The 23,984-nt window shown below is 49.0% G+C and overlaps 1 protein-coding gene across 3 annotated transcripts; it reads right to left on the bottom strand.

The window, feature by feature from the left end:
- Nucleotides 1–6,749: 6,749 nt before the first annotated feature.
- LOC146050706 (uncharacterized) lies at nt 6,750–23,977 on the bottom strand. Of its 3 annotated transcripts, XM_083167857.1 has the most exons (7): nt 23,577–23,977; nt 22,209–22,307; nt 21,588–21,671; nt 16,293–16,394; nt 12,239–12,322; nt 10,262–10,363; nt 6,751–7,276 (listed from the first exon to the last, which is right to left on the bottom strand). In XM_083167857.1, exons 2-7 carry the CDS (start codon nt 22,218–22,220, stop codon nt 7,229–7,231), a joined length of 432 nt encoding a protein of 143 aa, XP_083023983.1. In that variant the 5' UTR covers nt 22,221–22,307; nt 23,577–23,977; the 3' UTR covers nt 6,751–7,228. The 3 variants fall into 3 exon arrangements, with proteins under 3 accessions (XP_083023985.1, XP_083023983.1, XP_083023984.1); XM_083167858.1 differs by lacking the exon at nt 22,209–22,307; XM_083167859.1 differs by lacking the exons at nt 16,293–16,394; nt 23,577–23,977 and having other exon boundaries at nt 6,750–7,276; nt 22,209–23,569.
- Between the last annotated feature and the right edge of the window lie 7 nt (nt 23,978–23,984).

The following is a 23,984-nucleotide window of genomic DNA, read 5'->3' as shown; positions in this document are numbered from 1 at the left end:
ACCGCCTGTGTGTGTGGGAGGACTTGTCCTGCGCTGGTGTTACCGCCTGTGTGTGTGAGGACTTGTCCTGCGCTGGTGTTACCGCCTGGGTGTGTGTGTGGGAGAACTTGTCCTGCGCTGGTGTTACCGTGTGTGTGTGAGGACTTGTCCTGCGCTGGTGTTACCGCCTGTGTGTGTGTGTGTGTGTGTGGGAGGACTTGTCCTGCGCTGGTGTTACCGCCTGTGTGTGTGGGAGGACTTGTCCTGCGCTGGTGTTACCGCCTGTGTGTGTGGGAGGACTTGTCCTGCGCTGGTGTTACCGTGTGTGTGTGTGTGGGAGGACTTGTCCTGCGCTGGTGTTACCGCCTGTGTGTGTGGGAGGACTTGTCCTGCGCTGGTGTTACCGCCTGTGTGTGTGTGTGTGTGGGAGGACTTGTCCTGCGCTGGTGTTACCGTGTGTGTGTGGGAGGACTTGTCCTGCGCTGGTGTTACCGCCTGTGTGTGTGTGTGTGTGTGTGTGAGGACTTGTCCTGCGCTGGTGTTACCGTGTGTGTGTGTGGAAGGACTTGTCCTGCGCTGGTGTTACCGCCTGTGTGTGTGTGGACTTGTCCTGCGCTGGTGTTACCGCCTGTGTGTGTGGACTTGTCCTGCGCTGGTGTTACTGTGTGTGTGTGTGGACTTGTCCTGCGCTGGTGTTACCGCCTGTGTGTGTGTGGATTTGTCCTGCGCTGGTGTTACTGTGTGTGTGTGAGGACTTGTCCTGCGCTGGTGTTACCGCCTGTGTGTGAGTGAGGACTTGTCCTGCGCTGGTGTTACCGCCTGTGTGTGTGTGAGGACTTGTCCTGCGCTGGTGTTACCGCCTGTGTGGGAGGACTTGTCCTGCGCCGGTGTTACCGGCTGTGCGTTAGTATCGGGGTTACCCTACTGCTGTACATATAAGTGTAATACCATCTGCCGCTGTGATTTGATGACCTGTGTGCTAAATAAAAGACTTCCCTCTTACTAACCTGCGCTTGTTCTGCTCACTCCTTCAGGCGTATGCGCCAATGGTTTCCAGCATGTCTAGGGACCAGCTCCAGGCACCCAGGGTCATGTACACGCCTTCCCCCTATGCCTGAGGCTCCTTCAGGTCAGACTCTGACCTCAGGCGTGACCATCAGATTCTGTCCATCAGGGGTGGCCAAACCTGTCCTCAAGATATAACAGGTCATGTTTTCAGGTAATCTGTGGCTTTATAGGCATGGGACAGTTAGTAATGACTACAGCTGTGCACCAGCTGGGTGATGTGGAAAACATGGACCTCTTAGTAGATCACGAGGACTGGTTTGGCCAGCCATGCAATAGAATTGATTCATGATTAGTTGCCATGGGTAACATCCCCACTTTATACATTTTAGAAGCTTTAGTAAATGTACCCCCTGCTATATAAATCATAGCTGGAATTTGATTGGTTGCTAGTTGCAACAGCTCTAGCTTTCCTCTTACCAGGTTCCAGTGAATCTGCCGCTCACTCCAGTTGGAGACTTTTTTTTATGACCCTGTCACATTAGATTATGTTATTTGGATTGTCGCTCAGTAGTAACCCTTTACCTTATATACATTACTCCTTACTGTAATATTGCTTAGTTACTCAGCAATGCACCGTACACATATTGCCACACAGTAATGCCCCTTACACATACCACACATTATCAATGCCATTTTACACAGGACACAAAAATGCTCTTTTCATATGCCCTATGTTATTAATGACCTTTACACATTGTCCCCATGTTACACAACAAGCTTCTCCTGCTCTCCCCTTACCCAGCTGGAGGTAACGGCCATGTAGGTTGAGCAACTGGTCCAGATTCCTATGACCTGTGAGCGTCTCGGGTCCAACCTGGGTCTAACTACTGGAACGCTGGACCCAGGATAATCTTTCAGGACCCTTTCACACTGACCAGTTTTCCGCGTGTTCATGTACAATAACCTGGGAAATATTTGTCAGTGTGAAAGGGGTATTACTGACTCAACACAAGTATGACTGACCCATGAAGGCAGCAGCAGGAGAGATGGTGTACTGTCCTGGATCTGCCTCAATGTCAATGGAGGGGGTAGAAAAGAATACTTCTGAGGCCCTACTAATGTTCCTACCAATAGTTATACCATGGTGAGTGCTTGCTGAGTGCCCAGCCAGTGGGCCCTATTTCACTGGCCCTAGGAGGGCTTGGAATGGGGTATGGGCAAAAACTGGACCAGGACAAGACCCCCGGACCACTAGACCGGACATCAAAATCTGCAGTCTGGAGCTTGTAGCGTCCGGTCCGGGGGGCTGTCTGTGACACCTGTCACCAGGGAGTGGAGGAGGGGGAGAATAAATCTTCCCTCTATGGTCCGGACCATATGGGGAGGTTGTCTACACGTGTGATGTGATGGGTTATGGTATATCAGACTCCTCCCGTCACTCTGTGCCTCCACAATGCTGCCATGTATGTGCTGTCTGCTGACTACACGTGTGATGTGATGACCTTCTGCAGTAACTTGCTGGGGGTCCTGTCATTATTTTTATTTCCTGATGGGGTCCTACAGCAAAATAGTTTGAGGATCCCTGGCCTAGACTGACCATGCCTAGGGCCGGCTCTGTGGGCTTGGTCAGTGGTGCACCGATGTTGTTTTGCATGCAGCGGACTTGTGATGGTATGCTAATGTATCAGCCACCATCTCGGGCACAGAGAAGCCCACTGCTGGCCAGTGGCAGAAGTATAGAGGCCCTGCTGATGAGGGGGCCCCAAGGCAGTCCCCTCCACCCTTTTTTTTATTATATTTTTTAAATTGTGCCTATGATCTCCTGTGCTTGTGGCTTCCCCGGCTGCGACTGCGGGGGACCTGATGCTGGGCTGTGAGTACAGGGGACACAGCTCCGGGCTGTGAGTATGTGGGGACCTGGTGCTAGGCTGCACCTGAAGGGCACTTGGCACCAGGCTGCGAGTGCAGGGAAAGTGGGGACTCGGCACTGGGATGCGATTGTGGGGAGGACCCAGTACCAGGATGCGATTGTGGGAGACCTGGCTCACCCCATCCTTTCCGTAGCACATGCAGAGGACCAGGCATCGGACAGCCATTGCAGTGGCCTGGATTTCTCTCCCTCTCCTCTATGCAGCATGTGAGGGTGACCCAGCAGCAACAGGCTGCCAGTGCAGAGGACCAGGAGCCAAGCAGTGTGTGCGGTGGGAGACAGAGCAAGGTACCCAGTCCCACCTGTACTGGGGAAGGCAGAGATTAGAAAGGTAAGGGCCATTTCACACTGTCCGGCTCCTGCCGGACGGCGAATTCCTGCACGGCTTAAAAGCCGTGCCGTCCCTGCAGTGTGTAATGGACAGCTCTGTGTCCATTCACACGGGACGGTCACGGCACAGCTGCCGGGTAGCAGCCGGATCTTACCACTGCAGTGTCCGGCTGCCGTGCCGTCCTCACAGGTCAGTGTGTGCTGAGGGGCGATGGGGGCCTTTCACACACACCGGTCATTTGGTGTCCGGTGTTAGCTCTCCACAGCCACCAAACTGACGTCACTTTCTAACCTCAAATTTACACAGCACTGGCTCACGGAGCCGCTGCATGTGAAAGAGACAGCTGTCAGGCAAAAAGCCGGACAAAGTGTGTCTGGCTTTTAGCTGTCCGGTAAAAACCAGAGTGTGTGAAACTAGCCTAAGGCCGGTTTCACACACTCCGGCTCCTGCCGGACGGTGAAATCCCGCACGGCCAGGGAGCCGTTTAGTTGTGAATGGACATTATTGTGTACATTCACACGGGATGGCCACGGCCCGGCCGCACTGCAGCAGCCGGATCCTGCCACTGGAAGGGACGGCTGCCGGGCTGTGGCCATCCCCTCCATGATAAAATACTGTGTGCGGCATGGCTCCCTGGCCGTGCGGGATTTCACCGTCCGGCAGGAGCCGGAGTGTGTGAAACCAGCCTTACAGTGATGCCTGCTGTCACAACTGTTTAAACCCACTGCTTTCCCTTCTCCCCCACCCTCCTCTATCCCCCCACTTACATCTACCCCCCCCTCCCTGCACTTACAAGGTTTTGCTATGGGGCCCTCAAAGTGCTAGTTACGCCCCTGCTGCCGGCAGCTCACATCGGCTGTGCACAGTTCTATGTTGGAACTTCAGAAACACAACATGGGCATTGATGACCCTCTGATCAAACCTTTACGGTCTGTCCTTACACTCCTGCGCCTCTCCAGCTGTGTATAAATTAACAGGGACTGACTAGGGAATTTCCAGACATCATCCCCAGTATGGCTGCATTTTTCTAACTACCCCGTTAACTCCGATGACTGACTACCTGTCGCTTTGCAACTAAATTCTTTGTGTGAGCTACCGCTAGTCACTCACCGCATGTGCACTGTGGCTTCCGCGCATGTTCAGTGGGCAGAAAAAGATCCCTTCGCTGCGTCTGACACTGACATTGTGTGCACCACTGAATCAGGCCCTTCCTTTTTTACGCAAACCATGATCTGCAACAAAACATGTTGCATGCCATATGCAGCCCACACATGGTGGGCAGCTTTGGGCTTACACTGCAATTAAGGAAATTTACGAAACACCCCACCCCATACTTCCCTATATTGATAGCTTTCTCTCTGGGTAATGCCTGGGGAGGAGAAACAGGTGGACAGCAACAGGTGCAGGACCAGTGTAATTGCATTATTAGGCCACTGCAGATTTTCTGTATTTATATAGGTATCCTGCCCACTTCGCTAGGAAGTGGCCAGACTGCGAGAGGGGTGCTCACTCAGAGGGGAGAGGGGCTTCCTGCTTGACTATAAAAGGAAAACTCAAAATGTGTCAGTTATCTATTTCGAAAATACTTGTGTGGTTTCCTGCCGGCAGGCGTCTTTCAGCACTTCCCCTGCTGCTGCTGCTTCTTCTTTCTTTGCACAGAAGCAATGATATACAGTTATTAGTCAGATCAATTCCACAGAACATGAATGGAAATAATGCAGCGTAACTGAGCTATGGATATTACACACTAACACGCCGAATATGGAAATGATAGATTTATTAATATAAGATAATAATTGTGGCTGAAGAAAGACTTCCATCCATCAATGTCAGCCTTATACAGGACCCGTTAGGTCAGGAATGGGCAAAACCGGCCCTCCAGATGTTGATGAACTACACATCCCAGCATGCCTTGCATCAGTTTCAGCATGGCCACATAGCAAAACTAATGCAAAGCATCCTGGGATGTGTAGTTCATTAACATCTGGAGGGCCGGTGTTGCCCAGCCCTGCGTTCGGTGGTATAGACCAGATGTGATATCTCCATTGCAGTTTTATCCTGTGTTGCAACCTTAGTTGCCCCCCTAAATGATTTTTTTCCCAGAAAATGTCTGTCCAAGCTTAGTTTAAATGAAGTATACAAAATAAGAAATCCATATAAAATACTGACAAAGAATAAATATAAATTTAATATTAGATTTGGATTAGCTTGCGACACAGTAAGTGTGGTGCACAGCGTGGCGGCCGCCTGCGGCCGCCACGCTGTGCACCACACTTACTGTGTTGCAAGCTAATCCAAATCTAATCCACAAGCGAAATAATCACATTTGCCACATTCATACCAGTGGGGTATGGGAGAGGGATTTGGTATGAAATCCCGACGGTCAAAATCCCGACAGGGTCAAAATACTGACAAAGTCAAAATCCCGACATTTAAAATCTCGACAAGGACAAAATCCCGACATTTAAAATCCAGACAAAGTCAAAATACCAACATATAGAATGTACAGGTGAAATGGTCAACATGACTTTCCGTCGACAGGTCGCGAGGTCGACGTGGGCTTTTTCACTGTTTTTTTTTACCCGAATGTCGACACAGTTGGAAGTGAACCGAAGGCCCTCGCTCCGCTCGAGATGCTTCGGGCACTATTTTATTCTCCCACCACGCCCTAGTGGATGGTAAGGCATGAAATACCGCCTATCGGCACATGTCGGGTCAAAAAACAGTGTAAAAACCCATGTCTACCTGGCGACCTGTCCACCAAAAGACATATTGACTGTTTCACCTGTACATTTTATATGTCGGTATTTTGTCCTTGTCGGGATTTTGACCCTGTCGGGATTTTGACTGCATCCCATGGGAGAGCCCCTTGCATTCGGTATCTGTGGACTGTGGTCCCCTTGTCGTGTCTTGCAAAACAATTCTGTCCCTGTTTCCTCTTTTTTAAACCGAGAGATCAGATTCGCACCACAATGACACAACATGGTTACAATGTGGTGTTTCCTTACTGGAACCAAAACTGTAGAAGTTTCAAAAGTAGCCGCACACACGCACACACGTGTCCTTCCTCATCTGGCCCTCCATACGTAATGAGTCCCAGCTCACAGGATGCAGGAGAGCCGCCAGCTCCTAGGCCAATCGGCCAGCGACTGGCAGGACCTGGGCGGAGGGGAGTGGGGGTGGGGGGGGGGGTTCCAGCTAAATGTTGGATGGGTGCACATTGTGTTCCATGCTGTTTGTTTTACTTGGGAGATGGTGAGAAGATGGAGCATCCAAAGTGGCCAATCCTATTTTCCACACAACCCAATCGTAACCAGATTGTCCATGTAGCATTGTTATGCTGGCCATACACCAAAAGTTATTGTCCTATCTGGCTGGTTGGAACAAATACCTGGTAATGGATGGGAGAAAATGACAGTCACTCAGATATTACCAGATTTTTGCTCCAACCAGCCAGATAGGACAATAACTTTTGGTGTATGGCCAGCGTAACAATGCTACGCGGACAATCTGGTTACGGTTGGGTTGTGTGGACCATGGACACAATATGATTGGCCACTTTGGATGCTCCATCTTCTCACTGTCTCCCAAATAAAACAAACAGTATAATCAATAAATCGTTCGGTGTATGGCCAGCTTACACACTCCCATCATCGTCAAAGTCGTCATTGTTTCCCAATGGGGCCTCTGATTTTTATATTTGTGTGTGTGTCCTGTCTGCCCAGATCACGGTACATCACACGCACATACAGTACTCAGGACTAATGGAATGTATACATACAGAATGGGTCAACAAAAATTAAAACTATACAGTAACTCTGCTGCAAGTGATGGGGGTAGAATGTGAGAGGCGAGTTGCAGTAATGCAGAACTTCGATTTCCTGTTGATGTGTCACATAACGGACACACTGTACATAGCAGCACAGTCATTTCCGATGTGGGTGGGCAAACTGCGGAATTGCCAGAGATGCTGGTGTTCTTTACGATGTGTCACCTATCACATGTGCTCCGGACGCGCTCACTGGGACCTGTATGAAAACGGAACAGGAGGCACAAACACATCAATAGTACAAGAGATAACGGAGAGATTCTATACATTATCATCTATCTATCTGGTATATATATATATATAAAATGGAACCACATAACGGTAATGTCAGATAAAAGGTTCCCTCCTATTCTACAATAGCATAGGCGTCACTGTATAAAGTTGTGGCCAAGTGTTCCCAGGGGGAGGTCAGTAGCTTTGAATGCAGTGATAAGGAATGGCCACTCCGGCGGAGCAATTCAGTTGTCTTGTGTGCTCATTAATTATGGCACTTCTTGCGCACAGAAGCACCGGGCTGAGCGGTGTATAGAGGCCAACCCCGTCTGACACCCTGGTTACAGCCGGGTCACTGCAGATTACGTGAAGACAGCATGGAATCTGCAGAAATGGCCTCCAAAAAATGTCATCCACAATGAGCATGTAAGCCCCCAGGCAATGAGCAAGAAACTCCCTAGCACCAAGCAAGAAACCCCCTTGGCAACAAGCATAGGTGACCCCTGGCAACAAGCATAGGTGACCCCTGGCAACAAGCATATGTGACCCCTGGCAACAAGCATATGTGACACCAGGAGACAAGCATATGTGACCCCAGGCAACAAGCATATGTAATACCAGGCAACAACATACCCTCCAACATGGCCCATTCCATTAGGTACAAAATGCTCTGTTTCTGGACTTCCTTGCCAGTGGCAGTTGCAGAGTTGTGGCTGCAGCACAGTCCAATATTCAAAGGTGGGAGCCACACCTACTGACACCCCAAACATCACTGTCCTGGACTCACAGGCAGTTGATGTGACACCCCATCCCCCTTGAATTTTGGACTGTGCTGGAGTCCAACCTCTGTAACTGCCACTGGCAGGGAAGTCCAGGAACAGAACATTTTGTACGTATTGGAATGGGTCATGTTGGAGGGTATGCAACAATCATATGTAACCCCAGGCAACAATCATATCTAACCCCAGGCAACAAGCATATGTAACCCCAGGCAACAAGCATATGTAACACCAGGCAACAAGCATATATGTGACCCCAGGCAACAAGCATATGTGACCCCTGGCAACAAGCATATGTAACAAAAGGCAACAAGCATATGATATGTGACCCCAGGCAACAAGCATATGTAACCCCAGGCAACAAGCATATGTAACACCAGGCAACAAGCATATGATATGTGACCCCAGGCAACAAGCATATGTAACCCCAGGCAACAAGCATATGTAACACCAGGCAACAAGCATATGTAACACCAGGCAACAAGCATATGATATGTAACCCCAGGCAACAAGCATATGTAAGTAACCCCAGGCAACAAGCATATGTGACCCCTGGCAACAAGCATATGTAACACCAGGCAACAAGCATATGATATGTAACCCGAGGCAACAAGCATATGTAACCCCAGGCAACAAGCATATGATATGTAACCCCAGGCAACAAGCATATGATATGTAACCCCAGGCAACAAGCATATGTGACCCCAGGCAACAAGCATATGTGACCCCTGGCAATGAACAAGTAACCCCTGGCAACCAGCATAAAACCCCATGGAAAAGAGCACATAACGCCTGGCAACTGCTGGCAATAGGTACATTGACAAAAAAATATTTATGTGAGTGGGCTCTTCTGTATTAGCCTAGGGGGGCTGGAACCCACAATCACGCCATGCACATGGTGGTAGCCGTTCAAATGGTCGACAGACAATGGCCCTTATTCAGATCTGATCGCAGTACAAATTTGTTCTCAAAATGGGCAAAACCATGTGCACTGCAGGTGGGGCAGATGTAACATGTATAGTGAGAGTTAGATTTGGGGGAGTTATTTTGTTTCTGTGCAGGGTAAATACCGGCTACATTATTTTTACACTGCAATTTAGATTTCAGTTTCAACACACCCCACCCAAATTTAACTCTCTTTGCACATATTACATCTGCCCCACCTGCATTGCACATGTTTTTTCCCATTTTGAGAAGAAATTGTACTGCGATCAGATCTGAATAAGGGCCATTGTCTGTCGACCATTTGAACGGCGTGATTATGGGTTCCAACCAATGTGCATAAGGTCACGACTGCTGTGCTGACATCAGAATGTCGACATGGTTTGAACTGCAATTGATGAAAGTTGGAATAGCCACTGTCGACATGCTGAGCATGCTGGGAGTTGAAGCACATTGGCAGGTCTCCTATCTTGTGAGGATTCCTCACATTGCTGATGTAAGTATTCACATGTGTGTCATAGTCACACGGAGATGATCAGTTCCTGACCGTGCACTGTCCGATGGTAAAGGGGACGATCGCAGAGGACACTTCTCTTATACTATTAAGGTGCTGACGTTAAGCAGCGACATTACAAGTCATTTATCCAGGGTTGCCGACCCTTCCGGAATTTCCAGGAGTCTCCCGAAAATCGGGTCCCCCTCCCGGCCCCCCCCCCCCCCCAGAAGGGTGGGCAACCCTCCCGGATTCAGGGGGGACCCTGCTGCAATCCTCGGGTCTCAGGGGAGGGGGCGGAGCTAAAATGACACAGTCGCGTCATTTTAACCCCACCCCCTCCACGGAGATCCCTGACTTTGCTGGTTTAACAGCATGGGGGCGGGGCTTAGTGATGTCACGCTTAAGCCCCGCCCCCGAGCGGCTACTGAAACTCTCCTCTCCGGGCTTCTCCCGGAGAGGAAAATAAGAAGGTCGGCAACCCTGAATTTATCACTTGCTTCCATACACAAAAAATAATAACAATAATATGTATACTTTATTAACGAATATAACGAAAATAAATGATCAGCTGTCACTTTTCAATAGTTATATGATAAGACCTCACAGTGTTTTTCAGTTCATGAACCGAAAAACACTGTAAGGGTCACGCCAATATCGGTAACAGTGCCGGGAATGGCCCAGCGTGTACCCAGCGTCAGACTGCTGAGACAATGACATGCGAGTATAAGATGCTGTACACTGTAATAGTACATACCTTGGGGTGAGTGACGGTACTATACACAGAGCTCACGTCATTCTGTGTACATGTTCCGTCCTGATTAGGGCAGGGTTCCGTCGCTGCCTGTGGGGGGTTTTCCTGAAATAAGCACAAAGTTACTCTTTACACTATAAATGTCAGTAATACTGTAACTGACGCAGATGCCTGGTATTAGATCCTGCAGGAGAATGACCGTATCTTCCTCAGCATTACTAGTATGATTGCTGTTTATGTATAATAGTGCAAGTACTGGGCCCTTCCCACCGGGGATTACAGTATAAAGGTGGCCATGCCATGTGACTTCCCGCAGCTGTGTGTGGACATCCGTTCCCCCTGAGCCGCTCGGGACCATCCCGGGAGGCAGGCTCGCATACGATACATCGTCACGTGATATATCGCATGTGACTCTGTTCTCCCTGCCAGGTCTGATCTGGTGCACATTGGATCAGGTGTCAAACACATCCGATTTGGCCATTTTCCACCCGATTTCCCAGCCGATCCGTCTGAATCGGACTAGTGTATCAAAGCTTCTGTCATTTATTAAACACAAAATCAAAATGAGAAGAAAAAAAATATTTCCACAAGGGGCAATCACAGATTACTAATGGTATATATATTCTATTCCACTGTGTTCTCTTCATGACGTGACCCATGAAAATTTGAATAAAATATAACTTTTATTAATATTAACTAAAAACAGCGAAATATTAAAAAGTAGCGAGAAATGAGAAACGTGTTAACGTACATTTTAATATTTAGCTGATTGTAGTTAATACAGTTTGAGTATCCCTTATCCAAATATCCCTTATCCAAATATCTGTTATCGAAATTATTCCGAAAACCATACACTCCAGAATGTACTTTTTGTTGCTAAAAGTACTACTGGGGACATCTGTAGCTGGAACTACTGGGTACACCATATGTAACTGGCACTACTGGGGACATGATATGTAACTGGCACTACTGGGAACAGGATATGTAACTGGCACTACTGGGGACATGATATGTAACTGGCACTACTGGGAACAGGATATGTAACTGGCACTACTGGGGACATGATATGTAACTGGCACTACTGGGAACAGGATATGTAACTGGCACTACTGGGGACATGATATGTAACTGGCACTACTGGGAACAGGATATGTAACTGGCACTACTGGGAACATGATATGTAACTGGCACTACTGGGGACATGATATGTAACTGGCACTGCTGGGAACATGATATGTAACTGGCACTACTGGGAACATGATATGTAAATGGCACTTCTGAATACATGATATGTAAAAGTCACTACTGGGGACATGATATGTAAATGGCACTACTGGGGACATGATATGTAAATGGCACTACTGTGGATATGATATGTAAAGGGCACTAAATATGTGCAAAGAAATGATTGCTTGGTATTCACATACAGTGCCTGAGATTGTACACAAACTTTGTTTCACGTTTTGAAACCTTGTTTCATGCTCAAATAATATTTTGGATAAGGGACACTCAGCCTGTAATAGTAATAAAAGTTGTGTTGTAATAAAAAAACCAGACAGACCAATGTGTATTATATATGATATACAAGTGTTCTAGAGTGGGATCCCTGGTACCACTGGTATGTACCACACCTGCTGGAGGCAGGACAGCCCTTAGTGCAGTGGTAGCCAACCCTAGCCCTCGAGAGCTACCAACAGTTCACATTTTCCAGACAACCTAGCTGCTGCACAGCTGCACTCATTAATCACTGACACATTTTAAAAGATACACAGATGGAGCTAATTAGCTCACTTGTGATTCTGTGAGGAGACCTGCAAAACATGCACTGTTGGTAGCTCTCGAGGACTAGGGTTGGCTACCCCAGCCTTAGTGAATAGGAAGTCCATTTATGCTGTGGATTCCTTATGTTTAGCGACATATCTCATTAGTACATACGGCACTTACTACATTGCCATATGGGGATGCTGGTAACGTACTCACCCCAAAACCCCTGACCAGATCGTACACGGTCTCTGGCGCAGGTGACATCTTCTTTCTGTCATCTTGTTTTTGGGGCTTCCTTTGCTGAAAAAGGAAAAGCAAAAAAGTTTTGGTACTTGTGTACTAGCACGGCGCCCATCGCATCACAGAGCATAAGGCATGCGATGGTATGCGATGTGATGTTGCGCGATGGTAGCCGATGTTATACAATTTTAAATTGTATACCATCGCATTGTATGGCATTGTATGCCATTCTATCGCACATACAATGGTATGCGATTTAAAATTGTATAAGTATTGGAAAGTATTTTCCCATGTTAAAAGTGGCCCCTATAAGTTAATTAAACGTGTTGGGTGCTTACTATGTTACAAGCACCCCCAACGCCAACCCAAAGCGTGGCGAGCGGCGGCGGTACGCGTCCTACGACCTTTTTCATACCCCCACTATCCACGTTGGCGTGGAGTTGATTTTATATAGTGTGAGCGCAGTGAGCCACCGAGCCCGAAGCGTGGCGAGCGCAGCGAGCCCCGCGAGGTGACGCGGAATACATGTAAAGTAGTACGCGTCCGCTCGCCATGCTTCGGGCTCGGTGGCTCGCTGCGCTCACACTATATAAAATCAACTCCGCGCCGACGTGGATGGTCGTAGGACTCGTACTGCCGCCCCTCGCAGGCTCGCTGCGCTCGCCACGCTTGGGGTTGGCCTTTCATAGTGGGGGTGCATTTAACATTGTAAGCCCCCATTAGGGTGCTTATACAATTAAACATCGCATAGGGGCTTATACAATTTAAAATCGCATCGGGTGTATGCCATGCGATGCGATTATATGTCGTGCGACCTAATATCGGGGGCGCCGTGCTAGTACACAAGTACCAAAGTTTCTTTTCAACAGTTTATCCAGGCCGTAGGTTATAGACGCGGGTGCCGGACATAAAGGTGATTTTCTAGAGAAACACATGATACATTAATCGTCAGCTGGGGATTTACCAGCTCTATAACATGACTCAGCTTGTATCATTATTACAGAACAAGTGAGGACAAGGAGACCAATTCTGGGACCGTTCTGGGACCTCCCTCCAGGCGGCGAGGCGGGCGGGAAGCAGGGACGCATGCGATCCATCACAACAGATCACATGCGTCCCTGCCGCCGGGAAGGTCCAGGCGGCTTTCAGGGAATCGTGTGTCGGAACACTGCTGTGAGACATCGCAGCAGTGTATGGGCACCTTTACACATGTTAAGATTCAAAATGCTCTGGGACATCAAAGAAGAGATACAGTAGCAGAGAGACAGTTGGAGAGGTCAGGGGAAAGGTCAGGGGAGGAGTGGCCAGGAGAGGTCAGGAGAGGGAGAGGTCAGGGGAGGAGAGGTAGGCCAAAAGAGCTAATGAGCTCAGCTAAAGAGGACACACAGGAAGAGAATAGGAGAGGTCTATGGGGACCATTTATCAAACCATATTTGCGGCTAAATCGTGTGTTTTCGGGATTTAGCCGCAAATATTAAGTATCCCCTAAATATATCGAAGAGGGGCCGCAGCAGGAATCTCCAATCCCTGCTGCGATCTCCCCTGCAGCGCCGCCGGCCGCATCCCCCATAGGTTTCTATGGGGGATGCGAAGCTGCCCGATGTATCAACATCGGGCAGCCCGGCATCGCACCCCTGGGCTATCGCCATTCTGATATGGCGATAGTCCATTGTATCCTATGGCTACACATCGCACTGCCCGAGCAGGGCAGTGCGGTCAGCGGGGGTCAGCGCATAACCGCGCATGCGCTGACCCCCCGGCTTCCGGGTCAGGGCTTCTCAGGGATGGGCTCCTTTCGGAGCCCTGTCCCTGTGCCTCAAAATTGATACATTCCCCCGATATGATGGCATTTTACAATGTGAGAGGTCTTGTCACCTCACTTATTGAACCACCATTGTAGCAGGGGCGTAGTTAGTGTAAGGCAGCCCCCGCAGCTGCTTGGGGGAGCAGGGGCTGCGTGGGCGCCGGGTGCCGGCAAAGCACTGTGAAAATCATCTCTGAGTCTTCCGCTGCCCTGCAAATGTTGCAGTTCCTCCCAGTTTATGTTAGTACATTTTTTACAGTGTATAACCTGTGTGCTGGGAGGCAGAGCAGAAGAGGAGCTCCAGCCTCAGCTTTTCAGGCTGCTCCGCAGGTTTCCCTTCCTTCTGACGCGCTGTGATGTGCTGCTTGTCCCGTCTTGCTGACGGCTGGGGGGAGGGGGGACTGCTGCCGGAGCTTTAGTAGAAGTAACCAGTGCTGCTGTCGGGAGCACTGATATACTGTAGCAGCGAGTCACACACACAGCAGGAGATAACACTGATGGACTGCACTGTGAGTCTTATCTGCCGCCCTGGGATGGATGACCTCGGATTTCTTGCTTCTGTTTAGTAAGGATTGTTATCTACCCATCTGCATAGCTCACATTGTTAGCCAGGGACTGTCTGCAAAGTACTTGCACCTTTACAAGTGTATTCATTGGTGAATACACTTATATAGTAGCAAGTAGTTTGCAAACTGTCCCTTTCTCCCTACATGAGTAAGACCTGCTCAGTGCTCATAGTAGAATATAGAACTCTTTTTCAGCTAGAAGGTTAAACTGTCTCTCCCTCCATGTAGAGACCAACTCAGCTTACCATGTTTTTTTATATAACCTCACGGTTTTCCACTGTGCCCCTTGAGAATCTGTATATCGCGCATGCGCAAGTCCAGAATTGCCAGGAGCAGGGCCTGTATGGGACAAATGCTGGCCACAGTGGAGTTGTGTGTAGTTATGGCCACCCAATAGTGCACATTCAGAGGGGCACCCTACACAACACCCAGACTCTGCTCAGGGCCTCGCAGCGGGAGCCTCATCAGTCAGAGCTGCTCCGCTATGCTGTCTCAGATGCCGCTGAGCCACCTGCATTTTCCCTGAGCTTGGGGCACTACTATTGTCCAAGTGCAGCATCACATCAGACTTTCCTACCTACCTCCAAACTGTAAGTGCTATGAATTAGCAGCAACTTGTATTATTATATACAATAACCGTACTAGCTACCTATGTCTGCATACACCACTTTCAATTACGCCATATACCAAGCTCTGCAAAGTATATCAGGTGGCCACTAACAGCATCAGCGCTTGAGATTGTACAGGTGAGCAGTTCTTTTGTGTCCAATGACTGCGGGAGGGGAGGTTAGGGTTAGGCTAAGCCTGTGGGAGGGAAAGGTTAGTGTCTACGGGAGGGGAGGGTGATTTGTAAATTAAATTACATGACCTCACCTTGTTGGTACCCTGCACTGGGAACAACACAGATACTAACCCAGCAGCTCAGTTGCAGAGCACTCCCCAGAGTGGCATAGAAATGCCCATGGGTAAAGCTAGACACACCCTTTGAGTGAAGCATGACACAGCGAGTCAAGTTTAACAAGGCACATTCGGCTGCCACATGTAATCTCCATTCACATGTGCAATGCCTCCCGAGACTCCCTTTTTCCTCCTATCACAGCGTTAGCATCCCTCCGCCCTATGCCGCACGGCACAGCGCATTAACTACCTCTGCTCTCTGCTGTCCCAGATCCATCACCAGTGCAGCGCGAGTCTCTTCCGCCATCTGCCACATTAACTCCCTCCTCTCTCCGCCGTTACATCACTGTGCAGTCACGACAGTGTTTTATTTTTTTGTAATGACCATTACGGTGTGTGGCATAATGTGTAATGGACATTACACCTTAAACCAAGGCCACACATCCTTTTTTGTAATGTGCACATTCTATTTTTAGATCTATTTTAGGGGCACATTTTTAATGGGGGGGGGGAGGGGGGGGGCGCCAGAATTTTTTTTGGCTTGGGGGAGCAAAATTTATAGTTACGCCACTGCATTGTAGATACGTCACGGTCTGATTTTACCTGTATACAGTTCAACCTAATATATTTATGACAACAAACATTAAACTGACGATGTTGATATCGGTAACAGTGCCGGGAATGGCCCAGCGTGTACCCAGCGTCAGACTGCTGAGATAATGACCTGCGAGTATAAGATGCTGTACACTGTAATAGTACATACCTTGGATTGAGCGATGGTACTATAAAGGGAAATGACGGGACGCGTTACACATGTTCCGTCCTGATAAGGGCAGGGTTCCGTCGCTGTCTGTGGCAGGTTTTCCTGAAATAAGCTCAAAGTTACTCCTTATTTTTTTTCCCCCTTTACACTATTAATGTCAGTAATAACACACGATGTCCCGGTAATAGATCATACAGAATAATGACAGTGGGCAAGATGCACTGAGCTTCGAAAGTGATAAACAACCAACCAATCAGCTCCTGCCGGATATTTTTCAAACACAGTCTGTGACATGTCAGGCAGGAGCTGATTGGCTGGCGGGTTATCACTCTCCACTTTTGAAGCTTAGTGCATCTTGTCCAGTATCGTCTTCCTCAGCATTACTAGTATTACTGCTGTTTATGTATAATAGCAGTGCTACTGTGGCCTTCCTACCTGGGATTACAGTATAAAGGTGGCCATGTGACTTTTCCCATCCGCTTTACCTGGGCCGGACTGGGACCAGAAATAGGCCCTGGCATTTTGAGCACGCAGGCCCACCTGCAGCAGGCAGGACCCTTGCGAGGCGAAGCCGCGTTGCAAAAAGGGGGCGTGGCCTCATGGAAAGGAAGCGTGGCATCACAAAAAGGAGGCATTACACATTATGGAACACAACGTAATGCCCATTACACATTGCCAGATACACATGCCCCACGGTGCCAGATACACATGCCCCGCAGTGCCAGATACACATGCCCCGCAGTGTCAGATACACATGCCCCGCAGTGCCAGATACACATGCCCCGCAGTGCCAGATACACATGCCCCGCAGTGCCAGATACACATGCCCCGCAGTGCCCGATACACATGCCCCGCAGTGCCAGATACACATGCCCCACAGTGCCAGATACACATGCCCCACAGTGCCAGATACACATGCCCCACAGTGCCAGATACACATGCCCCCCAGTGCCAGATACACATGCCCCACAGTGCCAGGTACACATGCCCCACAGTGCCAGGTACACATGCCCCACAGTGCCAGGTACACATGCCCCACAGTGCCAGATACACATGCCCTACAGTGCCAGATACACATGCCCCACAGTGCCAGATACACATGCCCCACAGTGCCAGATACACATGCCCCACAGTGCCAGATACACATGCCCCACAGTGCCAGATACACATGCCCCACAGTGCCAGATACACATGCCCCACAGTGCCAGATACACATGCCCCACAGTGCCAGATACACATGCCCCACAGTGCCAGATACACATACCCCACAGGCAGACCCAATTTTCATGATCCTCCTTGCCATTTTGTATGGTCTAACCTCTGACTCTGATATGATGCGTACAGGACCGCACATCAGATTGGATGTCAAACACATCCGATTTAGCAACTTTCCACCTGATTTCCTGTCTGATTCATCTAAATCAGGTGAAAAGTGTCCAAATCGGACTAGTGTATCTGGGCCTTATGGGACTTGTACCAAAGCTCAGAGAGATAAAGTACCAGCTTCTGTCGTATTTCAAACAAAAAAAAATCAAAAAGAGAAGAAAAAAGTTATTCCTACAAGGGCCAATCACAGATAACTAATTATATATATATATGTTATACTAGGTGATTCATCGCGCCCTACGGGCGCTCTTCACACCGTCGTAGGGGGCTGCGCCCCATTAAAATGACAACAAAATATTCGTAGGAATGAGTGGGCAAGGGTTAGTGGGGTGAGGGTGTTTTGGGGAAGGGGTGTGGCTCAGCGCGTAACGGCGCATACATAGAGGGCCATGCTCCGTGCATCGCAAGGAGAGGCTCCTTTAGGAGGCCTGTCCCTGCGTCTATCAGGTTACACATTGGTGCTGAAAGTCTTGGTTTTACCAAGCAATTATGGGCGTTAATGGGGGCGTTGGTGGTGTGGTGTTGTGGGGTTTTTGAAAGTCTTGCTTTTACAAAGCAATTTTGGGCATTAATGGGGGCGTTGGTGGTGTGGTGTTGTGGGGTGGTGTTATGTAGTGTTATGGATGTTATTGCTGTGCTGTAAGTGTAGGTAGGTGTGCATGGGGTGGTATAGAAAGTGTGTGTGTGTTACAATGGTGTGTGAAAAGTACCTTTTATCCGTTGGTGGTATAGATGAGTGGCCTGTTGGTGTCCAAGGCGGGCAATGGTGGCAGGCATCAGCCACAGTAGTTGTGAGCCAGGAGGGGGTGGCAGGCAGCTGGCTCAGGCGGCCGGTGGTGGCATGCATCGGCCAGAGTATGTTTGCGTCAGGAGGGGGTGCCAGGCAGCGGGTGCAGGCAGCCGGTGTTGCCAGGCATCAGCCACAGTAGTTGTGAAGGTGGGTGGTGTGCCAGGCGGCATCTGCAGGCTAGCGGGGTGGCAGGCTGCAGGAGGAAGTGTGAGGCAGCGGGCGCAGGTTAAAGTCTGCTTTTGGGTGGCTGAGCGCAGGGTTGGCAGCAGGAGGCAGCGGGCGCAGTGTAAAGGCATCTTGCGGGGCTGCGGGCCTCAGCGCAGGGTTTGCAGCAGGAGTCAGCGGGCGCACGGCTTTCTCGGCACAGTGTGTGTGCGAAGCATGTTCCCGCGAGAGTTGTGACGCGACACTGACTGCCCTGAGCGCTGAAGCCGGGGCACAGGGACCGTGCTGGTGGATTTTGGTGCATTGCTTGTTTCAAGGTGTGCGTTATTGCGGGGGTTAGTTGGGCATAGGCTGTGGTGTAGCTAGGTTCCACGGTGCCCGGAGCTAGGGCATGTTTTGCGCCCCCCCCCCCATTTGTAATAGGTGGGACCCTTGCGCGGCGGAGGGGACTAACATTATGCCACGCACCGTAATGCCCCCTACACATTAAGCCACACACCGTAATGCACACTACACACTATGCCACAAACTGTACTGCCCAGTACACAATATGCTGCACACTGTGATGCTCATTACACATTATGCCACACATTGTTGAATGTAATGCCCCCAGTGCTTATAAATAATAAATAATGGCAACAGTAGTGCAGCTTTCACAATGCCCCTCAAAAGTGCCACTTACATTTTGTTCCCAGTCCAGCCAGGCCGCCCAACATTTGCTGACTTCACTGCTGCTGTGGTGATGGGAGGAGACCAGAGCAGCTACACAGAGTAGAGATGTGCTGCAGCTGTCTCTTGTGCTCGGTGTGGGGTGGGAGTGGGGGAGAAAAGAGGCAGCTTCCCTGCTGCGTGCTGCTGCCAGCAGGGGGGAGGGCATCGTCAGAGGGACGGTGAAGGACGGCAGGAGCCGATACTGCTCCCTGGTGGGATGGGAGGCAGCTTCTGTCTTTTTGGCAGCAGCAGGGGGCAGCGGTGTAGCTAGGTGCCACGGTGCCCGGAGCAAGGTCATATCCCCCCCCCCCCTCCGGTAATGAATTGGGGGCGTGGCTAACATGTGTTGGCATGTTACATTTGAAATATATGACGCTGTGGCAGAATCTGCTGCGCTATATAAGACACTGTAACAGAATCTGCTGCGCTATGTAAGACGCTGTAAGGGAATCTGCTGCGCTATGTAAGACGCTGTAACGGAATCTGCTGCGCTATGTAAGAAACTGTAACGGAATCTGCTGCGCTGTATAAGACCCTGTATCATAATCTGCTGCGGTATATAAGACACTGTAACGGAATCTGCTGCGCTATATAACACACTGTAACGGAATCTGCTGCGCTGTATAAGACACTGTAACGGAATCTGCTGCGCTGTATAAGACACTGTAACGGAATCTGCTGCGCTATATAAGACGCTGTAACGGAATCTGCTGCGCTAGATAAGACACTGTAACGTAATCTGCTGCGCTATATAAGACCCTGTATCATAATCTGCTACGGTATATAAGACACTGTAACGGAATCTGCTGCGCTATATAACACACTGTAACGGAATCTGCTGCGCTGTATAAGACACTGTAACGGAATCTGCTGCGCTGTATAAGACACTGTAACGGAATCTGCTGCGCTATATAAGACGCTGTAATGGAATCTGCTGCGCTATATAAGACACTGTAACGGAATCTGCTGCGCTATATAAGACCCTGTATCATAATCTGCTGCGGTATATAAGACACTGTAACGGAATGTGCTGCGCTATATAAGAGACTGTAACAGAATCTGCTGCGCTATATAAGACACATATAAGAGAGATTAACCCCACCCCCACAAATCCCCCAAACCCCATGATTATTGGCATAATTATTTATCTTTAGTAAAAAACTAAAATCCACCTTGAGAAGAGCAGGGTGGCAGCATAAACCAGAGAGACCCAACCCCCCCCCCCCCCCCCCCCCGACCCCACCAAACCCCCAGACCCCATGATTATTCCCTTAATTCTTTATTTAAAAAAAAAAAAAAAACGAAAAAATCTACCTTGAGGAGCACAGACACTGTCATTCCTTTTAGTACATCTCCTTATTCCTGCTGCTCAGCGCTGCCCGGGAGCCGGCCCGAGCAGCAGCAGCAGCAGCTTGGTTAGGGACTGGAGTGAGACACGTGACGTGACCCCATCACGTCGCGGCCGGGACCAGGTGAGCTGCCGGGCAGACAGGGCAGGTGCTGGTCAGGGCAGCCACTGGCGCAGGCTGCCCTGCGTGTGTAGGGCAGCAGGACTCTCATTTGCGGAGGGGAGGCGGCGCCCTGCGCCCCCACTCCGCCCTCCCTACGCCTCTGGCAGGGGGCACAGTGTGGGACACGGGAGTCAAAGCTCCGGAGGTGGACTCCCGGCCGACGCATGTCCCAGGGGAGGCAGGGCAGCGCGCACAATTTTGTGTACATCAAGTGTGCGCCGGGCCCGTCCGCCGCTGTCACTGTTGGGGGCGTGCCCCAACTGCGGAGAACCTGGGCTTCCTTCCGTCCCCCGAAATCTCCCTTGCATTCGCGGCGCACACTGGCTGTATTAGCAGGGTGGGGGAGCCGGCGGCAGAGCTCCGACGCCAGGAGGTACGCCTCTGGGCATAGGTGTGTGGCGTGCAGGGTTCTGTTCTCTTATATATTTGGCTACGATTTTGCTGGCTGGCTGGGTGGTGTGTGACCCCGCCCAGCGTTACAGCCGCAGATGATTGACAGATGTAGCCAAATATATAAGAGATTCCACTGTGTGTCTTCATGATGTGACCCAAGATGATTAACTAAAATCAGTGAAATTTTAATCCGCAGCGAGAAATGCGAAACGTGTTAATGTACATTTTAATATTTCACTGATTTTAGTTCATAATATTAATAAAAGTTACGTTTAACCATATTTTCTTGGGTCACTTCACTTATGACATTGCCATATGGGGTGCTGGAAATGTACTCACCCCATCACCCCTGGCCACATCGTACAAGCTTTCTGGCGCAGGTGACATCTTCCTTCCGTCTGCTTGGTTTTGGGGCTTCCTTTGCTGAAACAAGAAAATCAAAAAAGTTTATTTCCAACAGTTTATCCGGACCGTAGGTTATAGAGGCGGCTGGGGGACATAAAAGCAAATGATACACTATGATACTTCACATTAATCATCAGCTGGGGATTTACCAGGACTATGAAATGACTCATCTTCTATCATTATTACAGTACAAGTGATGACAAGAACACCAATAACCCCCCCCCCCCCCCCAATCAATAAAATACTATATTATTTTTATTATTAGCGGTCATTTCACTCAAATAAGGACCATGGCGGCAGGAACCGAGGATCAGGTGCCCCAGTAAGGAGCATGGAGTGGATTATAGTATATTCAAGGCAAGAGCACAGGAGGGGAAAGGGTAGTAGCTGATTGGCTGGCTATGAGAGCTTACATTCTAAAGAGGAGGGGCAGACACAGAGGGGGACATAGATGGGACAGACCGTGAGCATGTAGTTTTCTACACTTAAGTGTTTTCTTCTATAGATGAGAATAAGATGCCAAATCTAGTTCCCTATAACACTAGGATAACATACCAGGACAAGCATAACCTCGCTGTACACAGTCGCTGAACTTTCCTTATGACTTTCAGCGGAATCATAATAATTTTCCAAAGGTTTTTGTACATCACCCACCTACAGCAGAGACATAAGTTTGCAATTCATCGTTTTTATCTTTCAGATTGCATTCGTTTATTTGGTAATGTGTAAATCATTTTGTAATTGTCAGTAATCCCATCGCCCAGCCAGAAATGCTGCAATTCAGATACAATTTATCTGGAAGCACAATAAGATAACATTTTTGTGGATTCCAATGGGTCGCTGGTGGTAGGACATAACACTGGCTACGGGGCAAATCTGGGAGCCTAGGCCAGCCATAGACCTACAGCTCCACCTCCAATGTTTTGTAGCCTCACCCACATCCGCACCACCATTAGTGCAGCAATTGTGGGAGGGGGGGGGAAGTAGTGTGGGATTTTTAAATACCGTTTAAGAGGCATCCCCACTGCCTTAAAAACGGTATTTAAACGTGTAGGACGGGTTGAAATACCGGTTGACTTTAACCGGTATTTCAACTCTGGTGCTTTCCCACTGCAGCCTTAAAAGGTAAATTGTGGGGAAAAAATGGCAATTTACCGTTAAGAGCTGCAGTGGGAAAGGGGCATTAGTTCTAGGACCCAGCTACATTTAAGGCTAAATTCAGTTATACCATGTTCTCATTGCCGCCCCTGCAAAATCCGGGTTTTTCTTGCCGGATTTTTGGCGGGGCACAGAGCTTCTCAGCTCAACAGACCCCCTTCACACTGCACCTCAGACCCGGGAATTTCCCGTGTCTGCCCCTTTCACACTGCTTTCCATGGTCTGCCTTCCAAAAAGTGTGTGGAATTTGATTGGGAAATTTGTACAAATTGCCGTGATTGGCTGTTTAAAAACCAGCTTTTATTGACTGGATGTCACATATCACATGATTACATCCCCCAATGAGCTTGTTTTTTGGCATCATGTGTGAAAAACACGGGTCTGTGCTGTTCACACTGCCGTACACCCGTGTATTACCCAGGAAAAACCCTGCAAAAGACCTGTGTCTAATTCCCAGGGCATAACACCCGGGAATTTCACAAAGACCCTTTCACACTGAGACAGGACACAGGAAATTACGGCTTGCACTGGCAAATACCCGGGATTTTGCGGCAATGAGAACGGGTATTATCTGCAGAAGGAGCAGGAAAAGGTTCTGAGGCTTCGTGGTCCAGCAACCAATGAAGGAGCGAGCATATTTAGGACGGTGGAACTGGCCGAGAAGAGGTGAAATACAAGCTGCAAATGGCATCTCGCATTTAGTTTAATCCGGCCCTTGGTGAGTAGTCAGGAGGCCCTTTAATGATGGAGGCAGAATATAGTTACCTGTGCAATGGTTGTACAAGGTACAGTTTCTGAAAAGAAGTGAATATATGAATTAGTTTAGACAATGCTGCCAAGATATTTTATGATGACCTAGAAGTAGTTAGGGAAAAAAAAATAATTAAAAGACCCCACCGTCACACGTGTGCAATTTATGGTGTACAATGACATGTGTTAACTCAGCAGTTCGAGCAAAACATTATTTTAAATATAATAATGTTTTATTCTGATTGGTAGCCCTTATATAAGATATTTCTTAGGACAACCTGTAGAACGATTACTTCATGCCCGTCAGGTATTGTATATCATACAAGGCATCAGTGTTTGTTCAGCTGTTTATCATTATGCATTCATGTAAAAAAGTGCGCAGTTCACATCTGGACAGCGGTCTGTAAGGCGGTCGCACCATCA

Source organism: Crinia signifera, chromosome 12 (genome assembly GCF_055691185.1).
Source record: "Crinia signifera chromosome 12, ASM5569118v1, whole genome shotgun sequence".
NCBI lineage: Eukaryota > Metazoa > Chordata > Amphibia > Anura > Myobatrachidae > Crinia > Crinia signifera.
This window is presented reverse-complemented; position numbering and strand designations above follow the sequence as displayed.

What these genes read in the sequence shown, in the direction of transcription:
- LOC146050706 (XM_083167857.1), bottom strand. An exon ending in ATGTGGCCAGGGGTGATGGG is followed by an intron (nt 16,395 to 21,587) that starts GTGAGTACATTT and finishes AGCTTATTTCAG; the next exon opens with GAAAACCTGCCACAGACAGC. An exon ending in GTACCATCGCTCAATCCAAG is followed by an intron (nt 12,323 to 16,292) that starts GTATGTACTATT and finishes TTCCTTTTTCAG; the next exon opens with CAAAGGAAGCCCCAAAAACA.